General features: G+C 38.6%; 1 protein-coding gene across 1 annotated transcript; it reads left to right on the forward strand.

The window, feature by feature from the left end:
- The first annotated feature begins 187 nt into the window (after positions 1-187).
- Positions 188-18,186, forward strand: cdk4 (cyclin-dependent kinase 4). Its single transcript, XM_015370673.1, has 8 exons — positions 188-391; positions 11,354-11,588; positions 11,677-11,812; positions 11,921-12,088; positions 14,348-14,457; positions 15,862-15,912; positions 16,489-16,624; positions 17,529-18,186. The coding sequence occupies exons 2-8, from the start codon at positions 11,359-11,361 to the stop codon at positions 17,616-17,618; spliced, it is 921 nt and encodes a 306-aa protein (XP_015226159.1). The 5' UTR covers positions 188-391; positions 11,354-11,358; the 3' UTR covers positions 17,619-18,186.
- Positions 18,187-19,398: the final 1,212 nt, after the last annotated feature.

Here is a 19,398-nt window from a genome sequence, read left to right on the forward strand (position 1 = left end):
AAAGTCAGAATTCTGACTTTTTTCTCATATTATACTGTTATACAATTTTAACTTTCTTTCTTTAGTGGCCCTAATCGTCCTCCGTAGAAAGGGAAAATTAAAAAAATATTTCTTTGTTTTCCCCTTTTTGTTTTTGAGAGATATCGAAGCTCAACTTGAAACTTTTTTCCTCCTTGTGTTTGGCTCCGCCTCCACGCTGAGTTGCCAGAAGCAAAGCGAAGAGCAGCGATAGAGAGCAGCGGTGGAGGGGCTGAAACATATCGGTCTGTTGGCCTCTGATCAGCAGAGGAACCTGGAGCCCACCTGCCCAGCTCACCCGCTCCTCTTCCAGATCAATACGTGGCAGAGCCCGGAGTATGTCCCGCTCCCTGAGCTGAAGGAGAACCGCTCGGTAAGTTTCTGTCTCCGGGTCATTATGTGTGTCAGTGCAGCAGGGGGGGTTATTCTGCGGGGGAATAAAAGTTTCAGTCGGTGCTCTGCCTCCTCTGTCTGCAAGGCTGAGCGGCTCTTTGCTTCGCCACGTCAGGCCACATGTTTCAGGTGAAAGTGTGCGCGGCCTGCTGTTGCTTCACTTTTCTTCAGATTAATTAACAAAGGAGCGCCATGGAGCAGCACCACGTGTCTGCACTGGCCCAGCGGAGCCCACGCTGCCTGCGGCCGCCCCTCTGGCCCCACAGCGTCACTCCGGGGCCTGCTTCTCATCTGCCAGGAAACTCTGTGAAACAGCTTCCGTCTATCGGAGGATCAATACCGCTGCTGTCCTGCCTCGCTGTGATCAGCAGCTGCAGCTTTGGTAATCAGCTGGGTGAAAACTTCCAGATGTTGCTGCTAATCTGATCTGAGCTCAGCAACAGGAAACCTGGAGGTGTTTTCAAGGTAGAAGTCATGAACATCCCCACAGAAAGCAGATAAACCAGGAGAGAAAACTAAACAATTGTTTTATGTTCTTTGATTTTACTCAAAAGTAGCTTTTATTGATCTATTCTTAACATGAGTTGGCCTCTGAGCTTAAAGTGTAATTTACTGGTTATCTCCCAAATTTGATATGCATATATTTACTAATAGAAAATGAGATTATTCTTCCTGCTATTATGATAAAAGATGGGTCATTATCCATTGTAGTTGATTATTATTTACTGATTTTTTTTTTTATTCCATGCTCCATTTGTGTTGACAGTGATTTTACTGACCATTTAAACCAAGCTGCTCTACAGTAATGTATGAATGCCTGTTTCCACCAAATCATACAAAAATCAACTTACGTCTCATATGACTTCGCTCTTTCTAGGGCTGAGATGATTAATCGTGATAAACTGATAATTGAAATAATTGTCAACTAGTTTAGTAAGCGATTAATCGTTAAGTAGAGTATAGAGATTGTTAAATATGCCTTTAGCTGACAGAGCGACCCACTTAAAGCAGTAATTAAATGAAAAATTGTAAAATAAAATATAAACATTTTGCATTTAAGATGAGAAAAAAAACATTTTCATCTGTCAATATGCTCTATCCAGAACTCTTTAAGTGGAATCGTTTTAGGCTACGTTCACACCGCAGCCTGAAGTGAACCAAATCCGATATTTTGGCCAACCTGCGACCTGGATCTGATCTTTTCATGGTGGTCTTCATGGCAACATAGATCCGATTTTTTGCAACGCCACCGATGCCACTTGGCAATGTGGTCCATAATCCGATACGAATCTTATCTTTTCAAATGCGATCTGTGTCTGAACGGCAAGGTCGCATTCATCCGACCTAAACGCCAATAATACCCGACAAAAGTCACTATTCTGGGTCTTTCTATGAAGAAACGGCAAGAAAAACAACAACCAAGGCAGACGATGATGCAGGGAGCAGTATTTATGTTTAAACATCTTTAAAAGATTGTGTTTTATGCTTGGGACAGATCGCTAGATGCACTCTGGCAATGCCATCCATGGCACTACCATCCATGTTTACTTCTGTAAACACAGAGCACGCAAATATCTTAGGCGGCTAAGGCGTAATTATGAGACTTTTTTTAATGAGAGTGGGGGAATTGGCTTCCATAGAAATATGCGACTTTACTCTGGAAATTTTTTTTCCCAGTCTTAAAGAAGCACTTAATGTGCTTTTAGATTTAATCATGTTCTTTTCAAATAATCTTTTTTAAGGCGTTTGTTCATTTTGTAAGGAATCTTTATTTTAGTAATTAAAACTTGTTGCTGCTCTTGTCTCCCTGTGACTGCCACATCTAGCGGGTGTTTAGTGCTAATTTCAGGATAGGAAGTCCCCCTAAATTCACTTCCCCTTAAAGATTCACATCCTCAAGACTTTCCTCTGCTCCCTTTTTGGACCAATTGCCAATTTTAAACCATCTAGGTACCTTTCCCATCTGTCCAAGCAATATGAAGCAGAAAATGGGACTTATGTCGATCTGGTTCAGAAAAGGTCTGTAACAATAACATGGACTTGATCTGAACCCCCCCAGATATTTGTATTGAATCCAGAAACAATCACAGTCGGATATGTTAGGAAATGTTAACATTGAGCCAGCAGGAAAAACATTACAACCCAGCGGCCAGACAGGTAATCAGTGTGACCTTTTCCAGAGAGAAATCCAGAAGGCTTCCTCGCACACTAGTAAATATAAGCTGCATATCTTTTAGTATTTGCCTCAGGAAATGCATTAAGATCATGTTATTTCTCCTCTCTGTAAGCCTTTGCTTCAGCCAGTTAAGTTAGTTTAAGATCGTTATTGTTCTCATTTTGTTGAGTTTTTTTGTTAACCATTTATACTGTTACCAGCTTACAGTTAAACTAATAACACTGAAGAGAATATTATCACCTGATCAAGCCATTTCTGACACACCTTTACCTTTTTTAGAAAACGGGACCAAACGATTCTGTAGTGCTTCAATATCTCGTTGAGTTTTTCATAACAAAGCATTTCACTATGCAAATGTTTATTGGCTTCCTTTCTTTAAAAATTTCAGTAGTAACAGGATATAACTATTTTATTATCAACATTAATTTCCTTAATTTTATTCCATTTAACATCTAGGGAGTGTCCAGAAACAAAATAAAATGTAGTATTCAAATGAACTGTAAAGTGTTTACTTTCAACGATCAGTAATCAGAAGCTTTCAAAAAAAATTTACCTCAAATTCATAGTTACAATTAGAAATTTCTACTAACTGCAGAATTTCTTTAGAAACATTTTTTCTATGTTTTTTTTAAAAGAATATCTGAAATATTTTAAACTGTTTCTCTACAATAGCATTTTTATCTGACCCTTTACATCTAAAACATGGTTTGAGGAGCAGATGACACCTCAGTAGTTCACCGCTGATGCATTTATGAAGCCTCTTTGCCTCTAATATCACTTCATTAATGTGGGATTTTTCAAACATGGGTTGACCTAACAATCGGCATTTAGCTACCTTCCCATTGGCAAAAAAAGCTGGGTCTGATTCCCCGCTTGCAATTTTCATGGGATGTGGCCCAACCACTGCTGCATGTCTGGTGACGCCATCACGCTGGATTAACTTGATGATGTCACCAATGTGACAGAAATCAGGGAAGTAAACAATGTAGAGAAGCATGAAAGGGAGCCAGTTACTAGTAGGTGTTCTTTATCATTTCGTTCTTTTGTCCCTCTGAATCTCTCTTACCAGAGCTGCACCATCTTTAATAAATGTAAACAGAGTTGTTTCAGCTTGTTAGATCAGAGGCGACCCATGCAGCGTGTTGACGTCCGTACATTGCACTCAATGGTATCACGTAAATATCTGATGTTCCTTCTGTATGCCAATCAGTTAGAAGGCGATTTTAACCCAGGTCACTTGCCGAGTTCCTGGTTTGCTTTCAGGTCTCGTCTTTTTCTCACTTTCAGTTGAGTTCACAACTATTCATTACCCTGTAAGATTTTGATTTTCAGTTACATTGGTTCAACCCAGAAACCTGATTTCTGATAGAAATTGAGATTAACATGTCACAAAGTATAAAACGGTGGAAAAGGGGTGGGACTTTTGAACGGCATGCTGGAAAATGTTCAAACTCTGCTTAACACCAATAGCAAAAATCCTTGACATTGCATCAGAACAATATCTTTAATATGCATATGCATATCTATCGCCATCATGTTGAGCTCCTTCACAAATTCTGTGTCATTACTGGACACTAATATCGCCTCAGAGCAGGAAGAATAGTTGGCTTCAGACATTTAAGGGAAACAAATATGCTCAGGGCTTAACTGCAGGGGCATTTATGCCTTTTTAGCATTTTGCAGAGAAACAGGAATTCAGTCTGAATCTGCACTGAAGACAAGTCTGACACGACTTTCCTTGCGTAAGAGGAAGATATGTGGTGTCCTCATTAAGTTTGTCTTCCTGTGAACCCAAGAGTTTACTTTGTGGTTTCCAGATATTATCTTTAGCATGCAAATATGCATAATAAAAATCCTTGCATGTTCTTGTGGTTCTGAAACACAGACCGTTTCAAAATTTAACTGGCACTGGGTTTTTGTTTTGAGGGGGCGGTCTTTAGTCGGACGAGCCTGCCTGTTTTTGCTGTGGTCTTGATCTTGGTCGATGGTTCTGGGTTCCTGGGGGTCATTCTTTTGATTGATGTTCAGTTTGATGTTGGACTGTTTTTGGTTTCCTTGTCCTTGTAAACCTGTTATGAATTATTTGGGCATAATGTGACTTTTTTCATATTTTTTACCTGTTATATATTATTAATTTGTAGCTGTACATCTCATTTTTTTGTGACTGCTCCCTAATATTTTAAAGTTTATACACTGTGCAGTAACATCATTCAGGAAGAAGGACAGGGTTCCTACTATGGTTGTCCCGATACAGCAATGATACCAGAAAAGGATTCAACATCAACCAAAAAAATATGTCACCTGGCATCTAAAACTTCCAATATTAGCATGCTGGAGGGAACACTCAACTTCTATCCAGTTCTTTTTACTCTATGTACCTTACTGGTTAATTGTAAATGGGTCAGTTGTTCTCATAGCAGTTGGTCTTGATTATTTTTCTCTGTTCGAGTATTGTTACTTGATCAAGTATGCTAATATTTCACACTACAAAAGAGTAATTAAAGCATGTAAGATTTGTTTGGAGGTTGTATTTGTCCAATATCTGTACCGTCATTATTCTAAGCTGCAAAATCTGTTCTATGAAAAATTAAAGAGCTGCATCAGAGCAGCTTTCAGTCCTATACAGTCTACTTCATTTAATTGTGGTGGTTTTAATCCCTCGATAAGTACAGAAAAAATTTGCTTTTCCAGAGTTTGTCATTGTCTAAATGTTATTCTTGGATTGTTCTTTCCTTTATATCATTCCTTCTTTCTGATTGTTTGTCTTCTCGTGTCCATTGTTCAGTCCTTCCTCTCTTTATGTTCTTTCATAAGCGCTCATGAATGTTATTACTAATCTTCCTTGTTTCTCGTTCCATTCCTTCCTTGTATCCAATGTCCGTCTTTTCTTCATTATCTTCATCATCTACCTCAACTCTTGCTGCTACTGAATAGTTCAGATTGTAAGGTCTGTTTAGCCAAAGCTGAAGTGTGTTAGTGGTTACAGTGATTAAGTGCTTTCCAAATAGTGCTGGCAATAAGGAGTGGGATAGAAAAAGGAAGCAGGATGCTTTCTGTTGCTGGTTCATTTAGCATGGAGACCTCCTGACATTCCTATCTGCCACCAGGAGATACTTTTCGTTGGTTTCTTGTAACTGTTTAGTTTTCTGGAAAGCTGTTGTCCCAATCCCGCAAAAGGTAAAGGGATAGGAGCTGCGAACACAAGGAGGAAGTAAAAAAAACGATGTATTAGGATTCAACCGCACATTTTTTTTTCTTTCTGTTTACTAGGTCTTTAAAAAATCGGATTTATTGTGATTAATCGATTATTGAAATAATCGCCAACTAATTCAGTAATCGATTAATCGTTAACTGTATAGAGAGTCTAAAACATGCCATTATCTGACGGAGCGACCCAGTTAGAGCAGCAATTATACCTAGATTGTAAAAACCTATACAAATTTTACATTTAAGATTAAAAACAATAATAATTGTCAATATGCTCTATCTCAAGTGGAAATGTTTGAATTTTATCTTTGTAAAAAGTCTTTAAGGAACATCTGGCTATCCGATTATTAATCGATTAATCAGAAAAATAATTGACAGATTAATCTATTAGCAAAATAATCATTAGTTGCAGTCCTACTGTTTACCCTTCCCTGTGTCCTTCTTTCTTTTATTCCACCTTTCTTGCACTTGCTCCTTCCTTGGGCCCTTCTTTGATTCCCTATGTCCTTGTCTTCTTTGTCATGTCCTACATCCTTCCCTTCTCTCAATTCACCCTTTCCTCTATCCCTCAATATCCTTTATTCCTCTCTCCTGTGATTAAGATATTTTTTTGCTGACATGTCATGCAAAATTCAAAACTCCACTGAGTTTTTTTTTTTTTTTAGTTTTTTGGTTTCAAATTTTAAAATGGAAATAAAGGCCTGAAATGTTGAGGCTGGAAATGTTTTGAAACATGTAGAAACTGCAGGACTCCACAGAAAAAGAAGAGGGAAAAAGAAACAAAGTAAAAAGAAGCCAAAAAAAAAGATATGTCTCAAAACTCTTGAAATACTTAGGTGGCTACCAGTGCTTACAAGTTAGTACAGCTCCCTGGGAGCTAAATAAATGAAATATAATAAGCACAATAGCTCAACATGTTTGCACAGTGCTTCATGTCCTGAAGACTGAACATGGCATCGCTGTGCAGAGGGGAGTGATGGAATGCAGTCGGTTATCTTAGAATGAAGCAAATCACCCCTGGAACATCTCCTACAAATTTTCTGCTGAAGTCTTATAAATTTATCCCTTTTTTTTTTTTTTTGCACAGTGTCACATTGGGTCATAATTTGTTAGAAGATAAGATCCCTTGAAAGGCTCGGTGTTACTGGTTACCAAAGAGCAAGGGTGGATTGGTCTTTATCAGTGACTCTTTAACGCAGCAGCATGACTGTTGTTGGTGATTAGGTGAGATACAAAGCACTGAACAAGAGATACAAACCTTGGGTCTCACATTCATAGGTATGTTGGCTTTTTTTTTTTAAGCATTATTACTCACTTATTGTAAAGCAGGCTGACTAATGCAGGATTCATCTTGTGTCCTCCTGGACTAGGCGGATGGGGCATGAATGGGTGAGAATGAGCCATAACGCCACTAAACTGGTTTGACAGAGGAAATGTTGCTCCTTGAAAAAAAATGAATGATGAAATACCCACATTTGTTTGCTAAACATCATTGTGTCTCTCCCTCCATCTAATCACATATGAGATTTTAACCCCCAAGAAAGAAGTTAAGGATTAACTGAGCATTGTGAAATGATGCATTCTCCTACCCATACCATTAACGTAAAACAATGCTGGATCCATGATTCCACGTTTGCATAAAATTCTTACGCTTGGTTTATGCCTGACACGTCCTCGAGGTCCATGCGGCCAAATTACGCCATTTTGGGCTTCCACTCCCCCCCCCGTGCGGATACAATTTCAGATCATCAAGGAAAACATGGAGAGCGAGCAGCAGCTCCTGCTGGCGAGGGAATGTAGAGATCTACAGGTATCTTGTGATTTAGCTCATAAATTAGCCACTATCATCGCATTATAGAAAAAAACTCCAGGGAAGAAGATGACTGTTGCTCAAACGGCAAGAAGAGGCTTTGATAATGCTCTAACCGGCTTTATCAAAATATCTGGGTGTCACAGCAAGAGCACAGCGAGACAACAGGAAGATGGGAAGAATATTTATTAATGGTGTTACGCCCACCAAGGGCACAACATATTTGAGGACACGAGACAAAAAGATGAGGGTTCAAAAAAAATATTTTATTTATAATTTCTCTCCTCTTTAGTTTTCTTTGCTCGGCTTCTTCTGATTTACTGCGAGGAAAAAAGTTAGAGGCCCTCAGATCCCGTGCCCCAAAGGAATCAAAAAATAAAACCCAAAAGTAACAACAGAAAGTTGGACCTGGCAGGCCGATCAAACAGAACAAAACGGTACAGCAGGGGGCCAACCCTATACAGGGCAGTCGAAGCCCCTACTGGTACCGGACTAAAGGCCAAAAATAACCCAAGCAAAAGAAAAATCGAAAATAGGACAACCGGTCCCGCCAGGCCAAAACCACAAGAAAAAAGTAAGCAACGGCTAACCAAAATACCGCATGGCAGGCTGGAACGTCCGCTGCGGGCCGCAGCGACAAGACAAGCGTGCACCGCGCACAGTGGAACGAGTGGAAGCAGGTGGAAAAGCGGCGTCCAAGCGAAGATGGAAAGGAACGCCCCAACATGCTGAAAGCCAGCCTATTTATAGGCGGACAACAGCACCACAAATTAACATAATTAACTGGCCAAAAGAATTATTCAACTCCCAAAATATATTAACAAATGATCCTTCAACTAAAGTCTGTAAGAAAACAAAGAAAAGAAATAGACAAAAATCATAATGTGCCCGAAGCACATAACAAATGGTAATAACAGGGGAAAAAAAAGGACATAAGAAAGGAAGGGAATTAAGATGGACACAGTAGACCCAGACAAGTGGTCGTTTTTCTAGTGTGTTGCCACCTGGTTTTAGGTCTGTGAGAATTGAAGCCGACTGGTTTGTAAACTAGTGTGACCTTTTGCTCTTGGGTTTTCTCCATTTCTCAGTCACTGATGCTTTTCCTCATACCTTGGTTTTAACACTGACCCATTTGAGCTACAGTTGCCCCTTGGACATCAAAAACAAGTTAGCACATTGTCCGGTGACCTCTAGCATCAACATTTTTGAAATACTCTGACCCACCCATCTAGCACCAAGAATCACACGTTCAAACTACCCCCCACCCCCACTGTCTTTCCTGCTTTAATGCTTTAAATTTCAGAAAAACGCCTCTACCGCTTCAGGTAGTGCAGTATTTTGATAGCAAGCAAACAAATTAAAGTCCTTATCGAGATTCCAAGAAAAAAAAAAATTTTTTTCTATGTAGCAGTCGGTTTAATAAAGGGGTGTCAAACCGGTTCCTGAAAGGGCCATGTGGCTGCTGGTTTTCTTTCCAACCAAGCAGTAGCACAGTCATCTCATCAAGATTTTCTCTTTCTCCTACACTTGTTTATTTTAGTCATAGTAGAAGAGGAGATAGCATTCTGAACTTTGACAGAAACAGTGGGGAATTATTGTGAGAACAGCGGCTGAGAGAGACCAGCTCTTCTGGTGTTAAGGAACCAGAGTGTTAGGTTGGAGGAGCCTGCTGGGGAAATAAGGCAGCTCAAGAGGAGAGGGGAGGAGCACAGAGGATAGCTGACTGAGGCTATCAAGGCTAAAGACCAATTTATGCTCCTGATGCATAGCCTCTACAACCATCAAATCTGTCTCTGTGCAGCGGTTCTGCAACTGTCATTGCGCACCTTAAAACAATCCTGACTATATGTCGGACAGTCACAAACCCACGCAGACCTCAAGCGGAAGTACGCAGACAACAAGCAGCTGCGATGGTCCTTGGTATTCCTTTCCGGCTGTCTGTGTGGTCGTCCTTCTCGATCAGGTGTCGGGGTGCGGCATTTTTAAAGACTGAGGAACAACTACAATGGACAACTATGACGAAAGATTAATCGAGGAGGTTTGGAAGTACAACCAATTGTACGATGCCTCAGATAAATTATATAAAGATGCCAAGGTCTCTCCCAAAACAAAGTTCTCGTGACCATCCGCCGAAGTTCTGGCGAGTTCTCGAATAGGCTCCCCCTTGTGCTTTGGCGGGAAACATTGCTTATCTCTTCTACTGGGATGGTAAAACATTTTTGTTCTTTTTTTAAAGTGTATTAGTCTAAACTCTCACCTGGTGCTGACTTCACAATTGTTCATGTTGTTGTTTCTGGTTGTGAACTTGTGAACGGACTCCAACTATTAACAATACTAATAAAAATGTTGTATTTCTTTGCAGTTTGTACCTTTAAAATATTTAGCAATTTGGGATGCAAATGATCAATTAATTGCTAAATCTAAAGCTGATTGATCTTATTGACTTATGATTTATCAATAAGCAAACATTTCCTTCTTTTTTTCTTCGTAAAAAAACAGCAACCTAGCAACCCAATGAGGATAAATGTAAAACTCAATAAAAGACTGACCAGCTTATGCAATTATCATGTATCTCTCTGTTTTAGTGTAATCTAACAACCAGCAGTTGGAGAGACTTCACATTGTCATTTGTGTTAATAGACGGGTGGTTCTTGTTCTCTTAGGAATGTAAGAACTTGGCCCCATAAAGGGCATTAACACACAAAATACATCCCCATCTACCATGCTTATTAATAGTATGTCTCTTTACAGCTGATTTTCATGATGTCCTCCACTTATCAATCATCAAATCCTTGCTTTCGGCACACAGCAGAGAAGTTAAGGCAGCTCCACCATGCAGTACAGCTAAATGGGTGCTGCTTAGGTGATAACCTGAGTAGTTTATCCAGTATTTAAATTTACAAACAGAACCAAATAAAGTGCATTCTGCATACCTGTCACCATTAAACAGTGTAAATAAGACCTAGAATGTGGACTCATGTTTCTGCTTCAGCATGTCTCTGCATGTCTCTTCCCTGTGTTTATTTCTCTTGGAAATACCAGTGAAACTCCGCCTATGGAATGAAAAAGCAAATTAAACCAAATTAACCAAGCACTGCAAAACCTAAACTTGTCATACATTGCCGTCAACATGTCACGGCTCAATAAGCAGGAAGAAGGTGCTGCAATGTAGCCTCTCTGACCACAGATCAGTAATGGAGGAAGGTTTTAATCAAGTTGTTCTTACGTCAACATGTCACTTAGTAATGGCAATGCTGCTTCCAGCCATGTCTACGTGCACAATGGGAACATCCAGAAAGATGCTGACAGCAAAAACAGCTGATCAGTCATGTCAGGTAAAGGTTTGCTATGTCAAAGCTGATTCAAAAAAGAATTTCCACCTCCCGTTTTCTAAATTTATCCTTTTTTTGCAAAAGCAATAAATCACCTTATTTTTAATTTTTTTCTTTTTTTTTTTACGTTTTCGAATTTTGCCATTTCCATCAAACTCTTCCGATGCAATATTTTGAAATAAGTATTAGAAAAAGGTAAATTAAATTCACCTACTATGTTCTGTATACGCAGCAGCTGTCAGGTTTGGTGAGATATCAGTCTTCCGGAGTCAGAAGACTTTCCAGTTAACTTGGAATTCTAATTTTACCTCCAGATCACATCCAAGAAAAGCAAAAAAAATTTTTTTTTTTTTTTTTTTTAAATGAACAGAATTTTTATTTCAGGTTGTTGATATTAAATGATCCTTTGTCTTACAGTCTGTATGAACGTGATAATGGCCAACTGCACCAGCGTCCAGTATGAGCCCGTGGCAGAAATTGGTGGGGGTGCCTATGGGACCGTGTACAAGGCCCGCGATACGGAGAGCGGGAAATTTGTTGCTCTGAAGAACGTTCGTGTGCAGACGGACCAAAATGGCCTCCCAGTGTCCACAGTTAGAGAGGTGGCTCTTTTGAAACGGATGGAGCAGTTTGATCACCCCAACGTGGTCAGGTAAATCTGCTGCTGAATAATCGTGTTGTTTTTTTGTAAATACTGTAATCAGCTCTTATAGGAAACATATCTTCTTTGTGTATATCAGGCTAATGGACGTATGCGCCACTCAGAGGTCGGACCAGGAAACGAAAGTCACCCTAGTGTTTGAGCATGTGGACCAAGACCTGAAGACGTATTTGGCGAAAGCTCCAGCTCCTGGATTATCTGCTGGCCGTATTAAAGTGAGAACTGCCAGACACCATAATTAAACTTTACTGAAAGTTCAAAACCCTTTAAAAAATATCCCCACCTCTCACTTGCACTGCACTAAGACCTGGTTATTTTTGCAGGACTTAATGAGGCAATTGCTGTCTGGCCTGGCGTTTCTTCACTCTAACCATGTGATGCACAGAGACCTGAAACCTGAGAATATTCTAGTGACCAGCCAGGGTCAGGTGAAGCTGGCTGACTTCGGCCTCGCCAAGATCTACAGCTGCCACATGGCTCTCACTCCTGTGGTAAGCAGATCCTACACTCTTTCTTTTTCTTTACAGATATGTTTTGTTTTCAAACCTTTTGTAATGTTCAGTTGTGACTACGATTGCATTCTTTTCTTCAGCTTGTCTGCTTGGTTTATTTCACCCTTCCTTCTCATAGTTAGATGTACTCCAGATTCAGTCTCTGTAGCATGGGTGTTGCATTAATTATGTATAGCTGGGAAGTGTCCCCAGCCCATTTGAAATCGGGGCAACCCTAGTCTGCAGCCCCCAAATCACAGACCTCAGTTGGGAAGCTACGACCTGTTGCCGTTTGTGTTTTACCTTATTGGTTTCATTACCGTCTTCTCAGATGCTCTTTTTGTACTACATGTCTACCTTTGATCTCTGCCTGTTTTGGTCATCTGTATACCGACTATAGGATCATATATCTTTCATTATAATATATGTTATCAAAGGGTAAGTGTGACAGGAAACTGACTAGAGACAGATCAATATATCAGCCGCCTGATGTTTGAACAAAAATAAACAAACAATATTAGCGTTTTTAGCTCTTGTTTTTTCTTGTATCCATATCAGCCGATACATGCAATTGTTTGCTGATTCATTAGTGGATCCAGCAACCTAGATCATTGTCCACCCTCTCCCCTCTCTGGTGGACGTTTACGAGTCCCGCTGCCTCAACAGACCCAATGCAATCAGTAAAGACTGCTCCCACCTTAGCCCTGATCTGTTTGAACCATTGCCCCCAGCAAAGCGTTAGAAGGAAATTAGGATGAGGACAAACAGACTCAAGAACAGCTTTTTTTCTAAAAGCTCTAACCATTCTGAACTCTGACATGCTCTGATTTTTTCTTTCTGCAGTCCTTAACCATATGCAATGTTCCAATCCCTGATATTGTCTATCAGTATATATATATATATATATACATTTATGTGCAATGTATATTTATGCTATATCAAAATAAACAGCAAATATTTCTAAAGAAACTGAACTTTGCACCAATGTCCACATGTTTCCAATGTATATATTTCATATATTGGTAATATTTCTCTATTCTACCTTTACACTGATATTGGTGGCTTTTAATCTCATTGTAGTCCATATAATAAGAATAAAGTCATTCTTCTCTTCCATTCATGTCTTGAGGTCTAGAAAGATGTAATATTTACTGCTGCTTTCATCTACTGTATATTTAAGTTTTCTTGGATTTATTAATAAATGTTTATGGGGAAAGTTGGCTAAATTATATAGTTTTAATTATGGAATAAAAAAAGATGCTACACAGAGGTTAATTGTGATAAAATGTATCTTGTATAGATTAGGGTAGGTTGTAACGGCTTTAAAATGTTATTCCACATATTTTTTTGGTACTTTCATGATAGTGATTAAATTGGTGATTAAAAACACTTCATTAATTATTTAAGGTTGTTTTTGGGTAATGTACAAACACTTAAAAATGCTTCTTTAAGATACTTTTTGCATAAAGAAGTGTTATTTAGATCAATAAAGAACATTAAACATATATTTAATTAGCAAAAGAAAAAAAAAATTACAATTCACTCTTAACTTTTTAAAAATCAGTTATTGTTTAGACAATAAATCAAAATAGTTTTGAGTGGAAATGTATCACGACAATGATAAACAATACAATAAAGCCCAACCATTTTCAAATTCTATTCCTGCATGCAACTATGTGTGTGTATCAAATTTATATATAATATCAAATTTCCAGATGGGTTGGTTAAACAGTCTCTATCTGCAGAGCGTTAAGCTTAGAGTTGAGGCCTGCGACTCAACTATATGGGGAAAAACTACATTTACATTCCTATATATATCTATCACACAGGATGTTTGATGTGTGCATTACTCTGATTACTGGAACAAATCAAATTGGGTGTCACATGTTGCTCATGTTTCTTTCACATGATGACAAATGACAGTTGACAGCTAAATCAGCAGCTCTGTGAGGTAGCGCTGCAATCAACTGCAACCCTCAGCATTTTAGCACGCTTACATGTGGAAACCTAGCAGCCGATAATTGGCAGTGTAATATTAAAACTGATTTTCTTGTAAAAAGTGATATGTATACATTAGAAAATAAAGATGCCTCCAAAGTAAAGAATTTGGCGCTACACTTTCAAAAATCATTGCTTATAAATCACAGCTTTAATGTCGAGCATTTAAATAGTTTCTCGTTTGTAGTTCATGCTTGGATATCCAGCAGAGTGAGTGTGGAAACAGTCCTGCTCATTGTTTCTGGGCTCCATGTCTTTTAGGTAGTGACTCTGTGGTACCGGCCTCCAGAAGTCCTGCTGCAGTCTTCTTATGCGACCCCTGTTGATATTTGGAGCACCGGCTGCATCTTTGCTGAGATGTTTCGACGCATGTGAGTAACCTGTGAATTAATTGTGTTCTTTAGTTTGGTAGAATCTAATCGTTCATCATTTTTATCTCAGAAGGACCTGTTTGGCTTTTTTTTAGCTCATTTATTTTAGAGGCTGCTCAGGCTTGCTAAAAAGAAATGGAAAATTTGGATCACCTGTGAAAACTGCATAGCATCTGATCATCTGTGTGGCCTGATCATAGGAGATGATTTATTTAAAGTTGTTTCACATTAATATTGTGTCCGAATTTTAAATGGCAGTCAAATAACAAAACAAGTGGTGCTTTCTGTGTAAAAGCAGGCATTGATATTCTATCATAGTTCTACTCCTCTTTCAGATAAAGCCTGTGAATAGTTCATAAAAAAATTCCCAGTCAGATCACATTGAGACTGATCATCATGTTGATACTAAATTCTAGAGATCTAATTATCAGATTAAAGCAGCAAAGCTTTTGAGAAAAAGCATGAATAGAATCATCTCCCTCATGAGGTTAGACGTGCACAACAGCTTCATCTTGTGGTGAAAAACGGACATTAAAGAACATGAATGTCAGATGAGTAAATCTCTGCATAAATTCTTTATGAAGTTCTGATACCCAAATTATAACTAATCTATAGGCAGTTCTCCAAAGGTTTAGGGTTTTACTTGTCAGGATATGATACAAGATGGAGGGTAGCTTCTGCACCGGTTTATAGGCTCTGCCAGTGGCAGATCTAGGGGGTGGCTACTTGGGCTATAGCCCCAGATGTTTTCCTAAAAGCCCCGGAGCTAAGCTTCTAAGCTGATTTGGGTAAAATGTGCAGTATATGGAAATCACCAGAGAGTGGCAGCATGCATAAGCAGAAGTGTTTCCCTCTCCTTGCTGCCACTTTAACCAAGCTCACTCCAGGTGGCTAAAATATTTGATTTTCCTCTCATAACTCTGGCAAATAATGATCAAATGTCACCAAATCCACAGGATCTGTTGTTGATGAAGAAAGGAATGAACACAGTTAAAGACTTGCAAGTAAATTAATTTATTCCCATGTTATGGAGGGGGAACATTATTTCAGGCAGCTGAAATATCCATTCTATCCTCCTCATATATATATATATATATATATATATATATATATATATATATATATATATATATATGTGTGTGTGTGATAGCATGTCGCATGCCTGAAATTTCTTTAATCCAGTAATCTGTCATATTTTACATCAGAATGGGCTTTACCTAGATCAGCCCCTGGGCTCTGCTTTCCTTTATGTTCAAAAGTCAGTTTGATAATCCTGGTACAAAGAACATCCTGGAAACTCTGTTAGCATAAAATCAGGATTAACAGAGAAATGCTCCTACATAAATAAATAAAGAATAACATAAAGATGTCACTGTTAACCAAATTTCCACTTTTTTTTGTTAGACCTTTGTTCTGTGGAGAATCAGAAATGGATCAGCTTGGGAAAATCTTTGAGTGAGTACAACACAGTTTCTCTAAAATGTTTTTTCAGTGTTTACTCCCATTTCTCTCCAAGACATAACTAGGGGCTCGGCTTTGACTGGAACTAGCTTTAGGTGCTGTGTTTCTTCCCTTTTGACATGAAAACTGGATCAGAACGTGTCTGCTACCTGTTTCTAGGGATGTCCCTGTCCGATATCGATATATACCGGTCCAATATCAGACAAGAAACGAATATTTGAATATATATCGATCTGCATCTATTCAAACAAGCTATCTAACTCATTGGTTGATTATAAGTTGTTCTCATTTGTTCTTATACTTATTGTTGTTGACAATTGTTCTCTGTTAAATAAAAATTGCTTGATCAAACCTTTTCCAGCATTTCACAATATAAGTAAAGAAAGTATGTAGGATTCACGCTGATATTGTGTCTGGTCAATATCCGTATCAGACAATACTCACTAAAGTGTCTTGGGTGACATGTTTTGTGGATTGGATCTATATAAATAAACTAAAACATCATAGAATAAAACAGCAGTGATCTGTTTATCCGTTTTACTTGAATAAAATGCATCCATTCTCTTTAAGGGTTATTGGCTTGCCGCCGCCGGAGGAGTGGCCGACTGATGTTACAGTACAAAGGAAAAACTTTCCCCCTCTCAAGGCGCGCCCAATCACAGATTTTGTTCCAGAGATAGACGAGCAGGGGGCCAAGCTGCTGATGGTAAGCCTCATAAGTTACAGATTCCAGAAAGAAAACCTTCACACCAGATTAAAGCCAACATCCAGGACCTTAATGAACATTTTAAAGATGTTGATTCACAGTCAATTTGGAAAAAACCTCATAGAAGTGCGAAGGGAAGCATGAGCCCTCCATTTGCTCAAATCAGAAGGTTTCTATCCTAATACCCTGTCTACCAGCCAATCATAATGCATTATGTTACCCCACATGATCATGACCAGTAACTATGTGGGAGGTTTCTGTACCTCCACCCTGCCTTTCAGTTCTAACATAGGAGGAAATGGAATTAGGACGTTTATTGATGTACAATGTGCACTAGAAGATGCAATTCTGGGGGTTTCCTTACTGACTTCATCATATTGAAGACTGTGCCGAGAAGGCACAATAATGGTCAATTCTGTAATTTTTTCCCCCCACGGATTTCCTGAATAAAATTAATACATTTGAAGAAAAAAAATGCAAAAAGGCTCAATCCGCTCATTTAGCCCAGCAGAGGCATGGTAAGGAGCCACTCATCTGATTCAGGAATATTAAAAATGGAGTGCATCAAAAAGTTCCAGGATAGTAGCTCTCGAGGACTGGACCTAAGGTCCCCGGAACTAATCTATGGCTGCTGCTTCTCAACTCAGGACCTGGCTACTCTATAAACTGCCTCTGCAACAGAAAATATTGAAGTTATTGCATAAGCAAAAGTGTCAGGGAGCTGTGGCACCCTTTGCTTTCCTGATGAACCCCAGAAAACCTGAGATCCTACAGGGAGGTTCTGGCTGTGTGATTTTAATCTGCTGTGAATTAGATGTTAATCTTAAATGCTGTATCTGACGAATTATTTAAGGTCCCATTAAAGACTCTTAATGTTGTTTTTTTTGTTTCCTACTTCCCTCAGGAAATGCTGGCGTTTGATCCTGTGAAACGGATATCAGCCCTGAGCGCTCTAGAACATCCTTATTTCCAGGACGAGGAGAAGAAAAGCTGAAAACAGACTTTTAAATAATGCCATAAAGAGGCAACATTGTCTTAAATTTAGGATTTTATTCAGTGAGCTGCCCTTTTTAGCATAGCCTGCACTGTGAAAGGTTCTTTTTTTTCATACGCATCAAAAAAAGGAGGACGAGAGAATCACTGGTTCCTGAACTTTTCATAATTACAGTTGTAAACTGCCAACAGTACCGGTGTTTATCTGACGTCAACAGGGACTGATGTCTTCTCATCCGCAGTGCTTCTCATTTGTCTAAATGTCCAACCTGATTGTTGTCAATGTAATTGTTTTTTTAAAACATTTTGTGATATTCCTCCAACAGGACCAAGAAAAATGTTTGTGACTGCCTTTTAACTGTAGTGACCTTAGTGACAACTGTATTCAAGTTAGGAGGAATCCGCTAAAGGAGACTGCACAATTAAAACGCACAGTTTAAAGAAATGTCTCTTTAATTATCTGCAAAAAAGTGTTCTTGATTTATAAATTTCATGTTGTGTTTGTGTTACGCTGAGAAAACCAACTGAAACCAACCAGGACCATAAATAAATTGGACCTAATTCAATCACTGTCAGATTGGGTGTGTTGTTCTTTATTAGTCGTGATCTATATGGATGATGCATTATTACTATTAATAGAAACAGACTCTTTTTTTTTTTTTTTTTTTTTTTTTTTAAGCTCACAACAAAACCTGTTGCAACTCTTTTGAAAGATGTTTAGTTGGTCCAGTGTTCCTTTTATTCCCTAGGATGTTGGAAAACAGATTCATTTAATGGATTAAATGAGGGAAAAGTTCAAAAAAGGTCCGAACATTTCTTTGGAAAAATTGCCATTATATTTATTTCAGTTTGCACTTTAAGGACACTTCTGCAATATAATTTCTAAACTGCTGGTAGATGAACATACAAAGGATTAATTCATCTGGTGTAAAATGTTGCAAACGCTGCTCATTCAGATGCTCCCATATCTGCCAAGTCTTTTGGGAAACTACCATATTTCGCCCCCATTTACTGCTGTCCTGTTTTATCCCTTTCCCGTATATTTCCTGGATTATTATAATCTGCGGTGCAAAAACTATCACTTAAAGGCGCTGCTATATCAGTGTCTGCATGCCCTTCAGAAAGTATGTAGTTGCACCTCTGATAAAATAATATTTACAAACAGAACTGTTGCATCTTGAGTAAAAATCTGATCACCTTTTTATAGTTTACAATTGTTTGAAAGTGTTTATTTTAGATTTCTTGTGCACTAGTCTTAAACATTCGTACAGCTCACAGTGGATGTAAAATTTCCTTTATTTTCAACTTTTATTTTCAAACTTGACAGGAATAGATCCTCCTCATGGATAGGGGCCAATTCGTTTGACGACTGAATCACTGCCAGCTACTGCCCAACCAGTCCAATAAAAAAATATTTAACAGCCTCATGATCTAAAAGTGGGAAAAGCCTCCAACAACTTTACGAAGCAGGTAAGAAAATACTGAACAATACACCTTAAAGGGATTTTTAAAGCTTTTTTGTGTCGACGGGAAAAATGCATTTTTTTCTGCCGGTTAATTTCCCTTTGGAAATAAGCATTTCTGAATTGAGTAAAGCATTACCGGCTACACTGACTCTGTTCACCTCCATTTGATATTTTTCAAATTTTTCTTTGTATATTTTGTAAATCTAAGAATCTTGCAGTCGTCTTTTAACCCTGCCACTTATGTCGATCCTATCTGAGGAAAAAGGTGACATTAAGTTTCACCCATCATCAGATTTAATTTAATTAGAAAAAAAA

This window comes from Cyprinodon variegatus, unplaced genomic scaffold, assembly GCF_000732505.1.
Source record: "Cyprinodon variegatus isolate N-32 unplaced genomic scaffold, C_variegatus-1.0 Scaffold47, whole genome shotgun sequence".
In the NCBI taxonomy this organism is placed as follows: domain Eukaryota; kingdom Metazoa; phylum Chordata; class Actinopteri; order Cyprinodontiformes; family Cyprinodontidae; genus Cyprinodon; species Cyprinodon variegatus.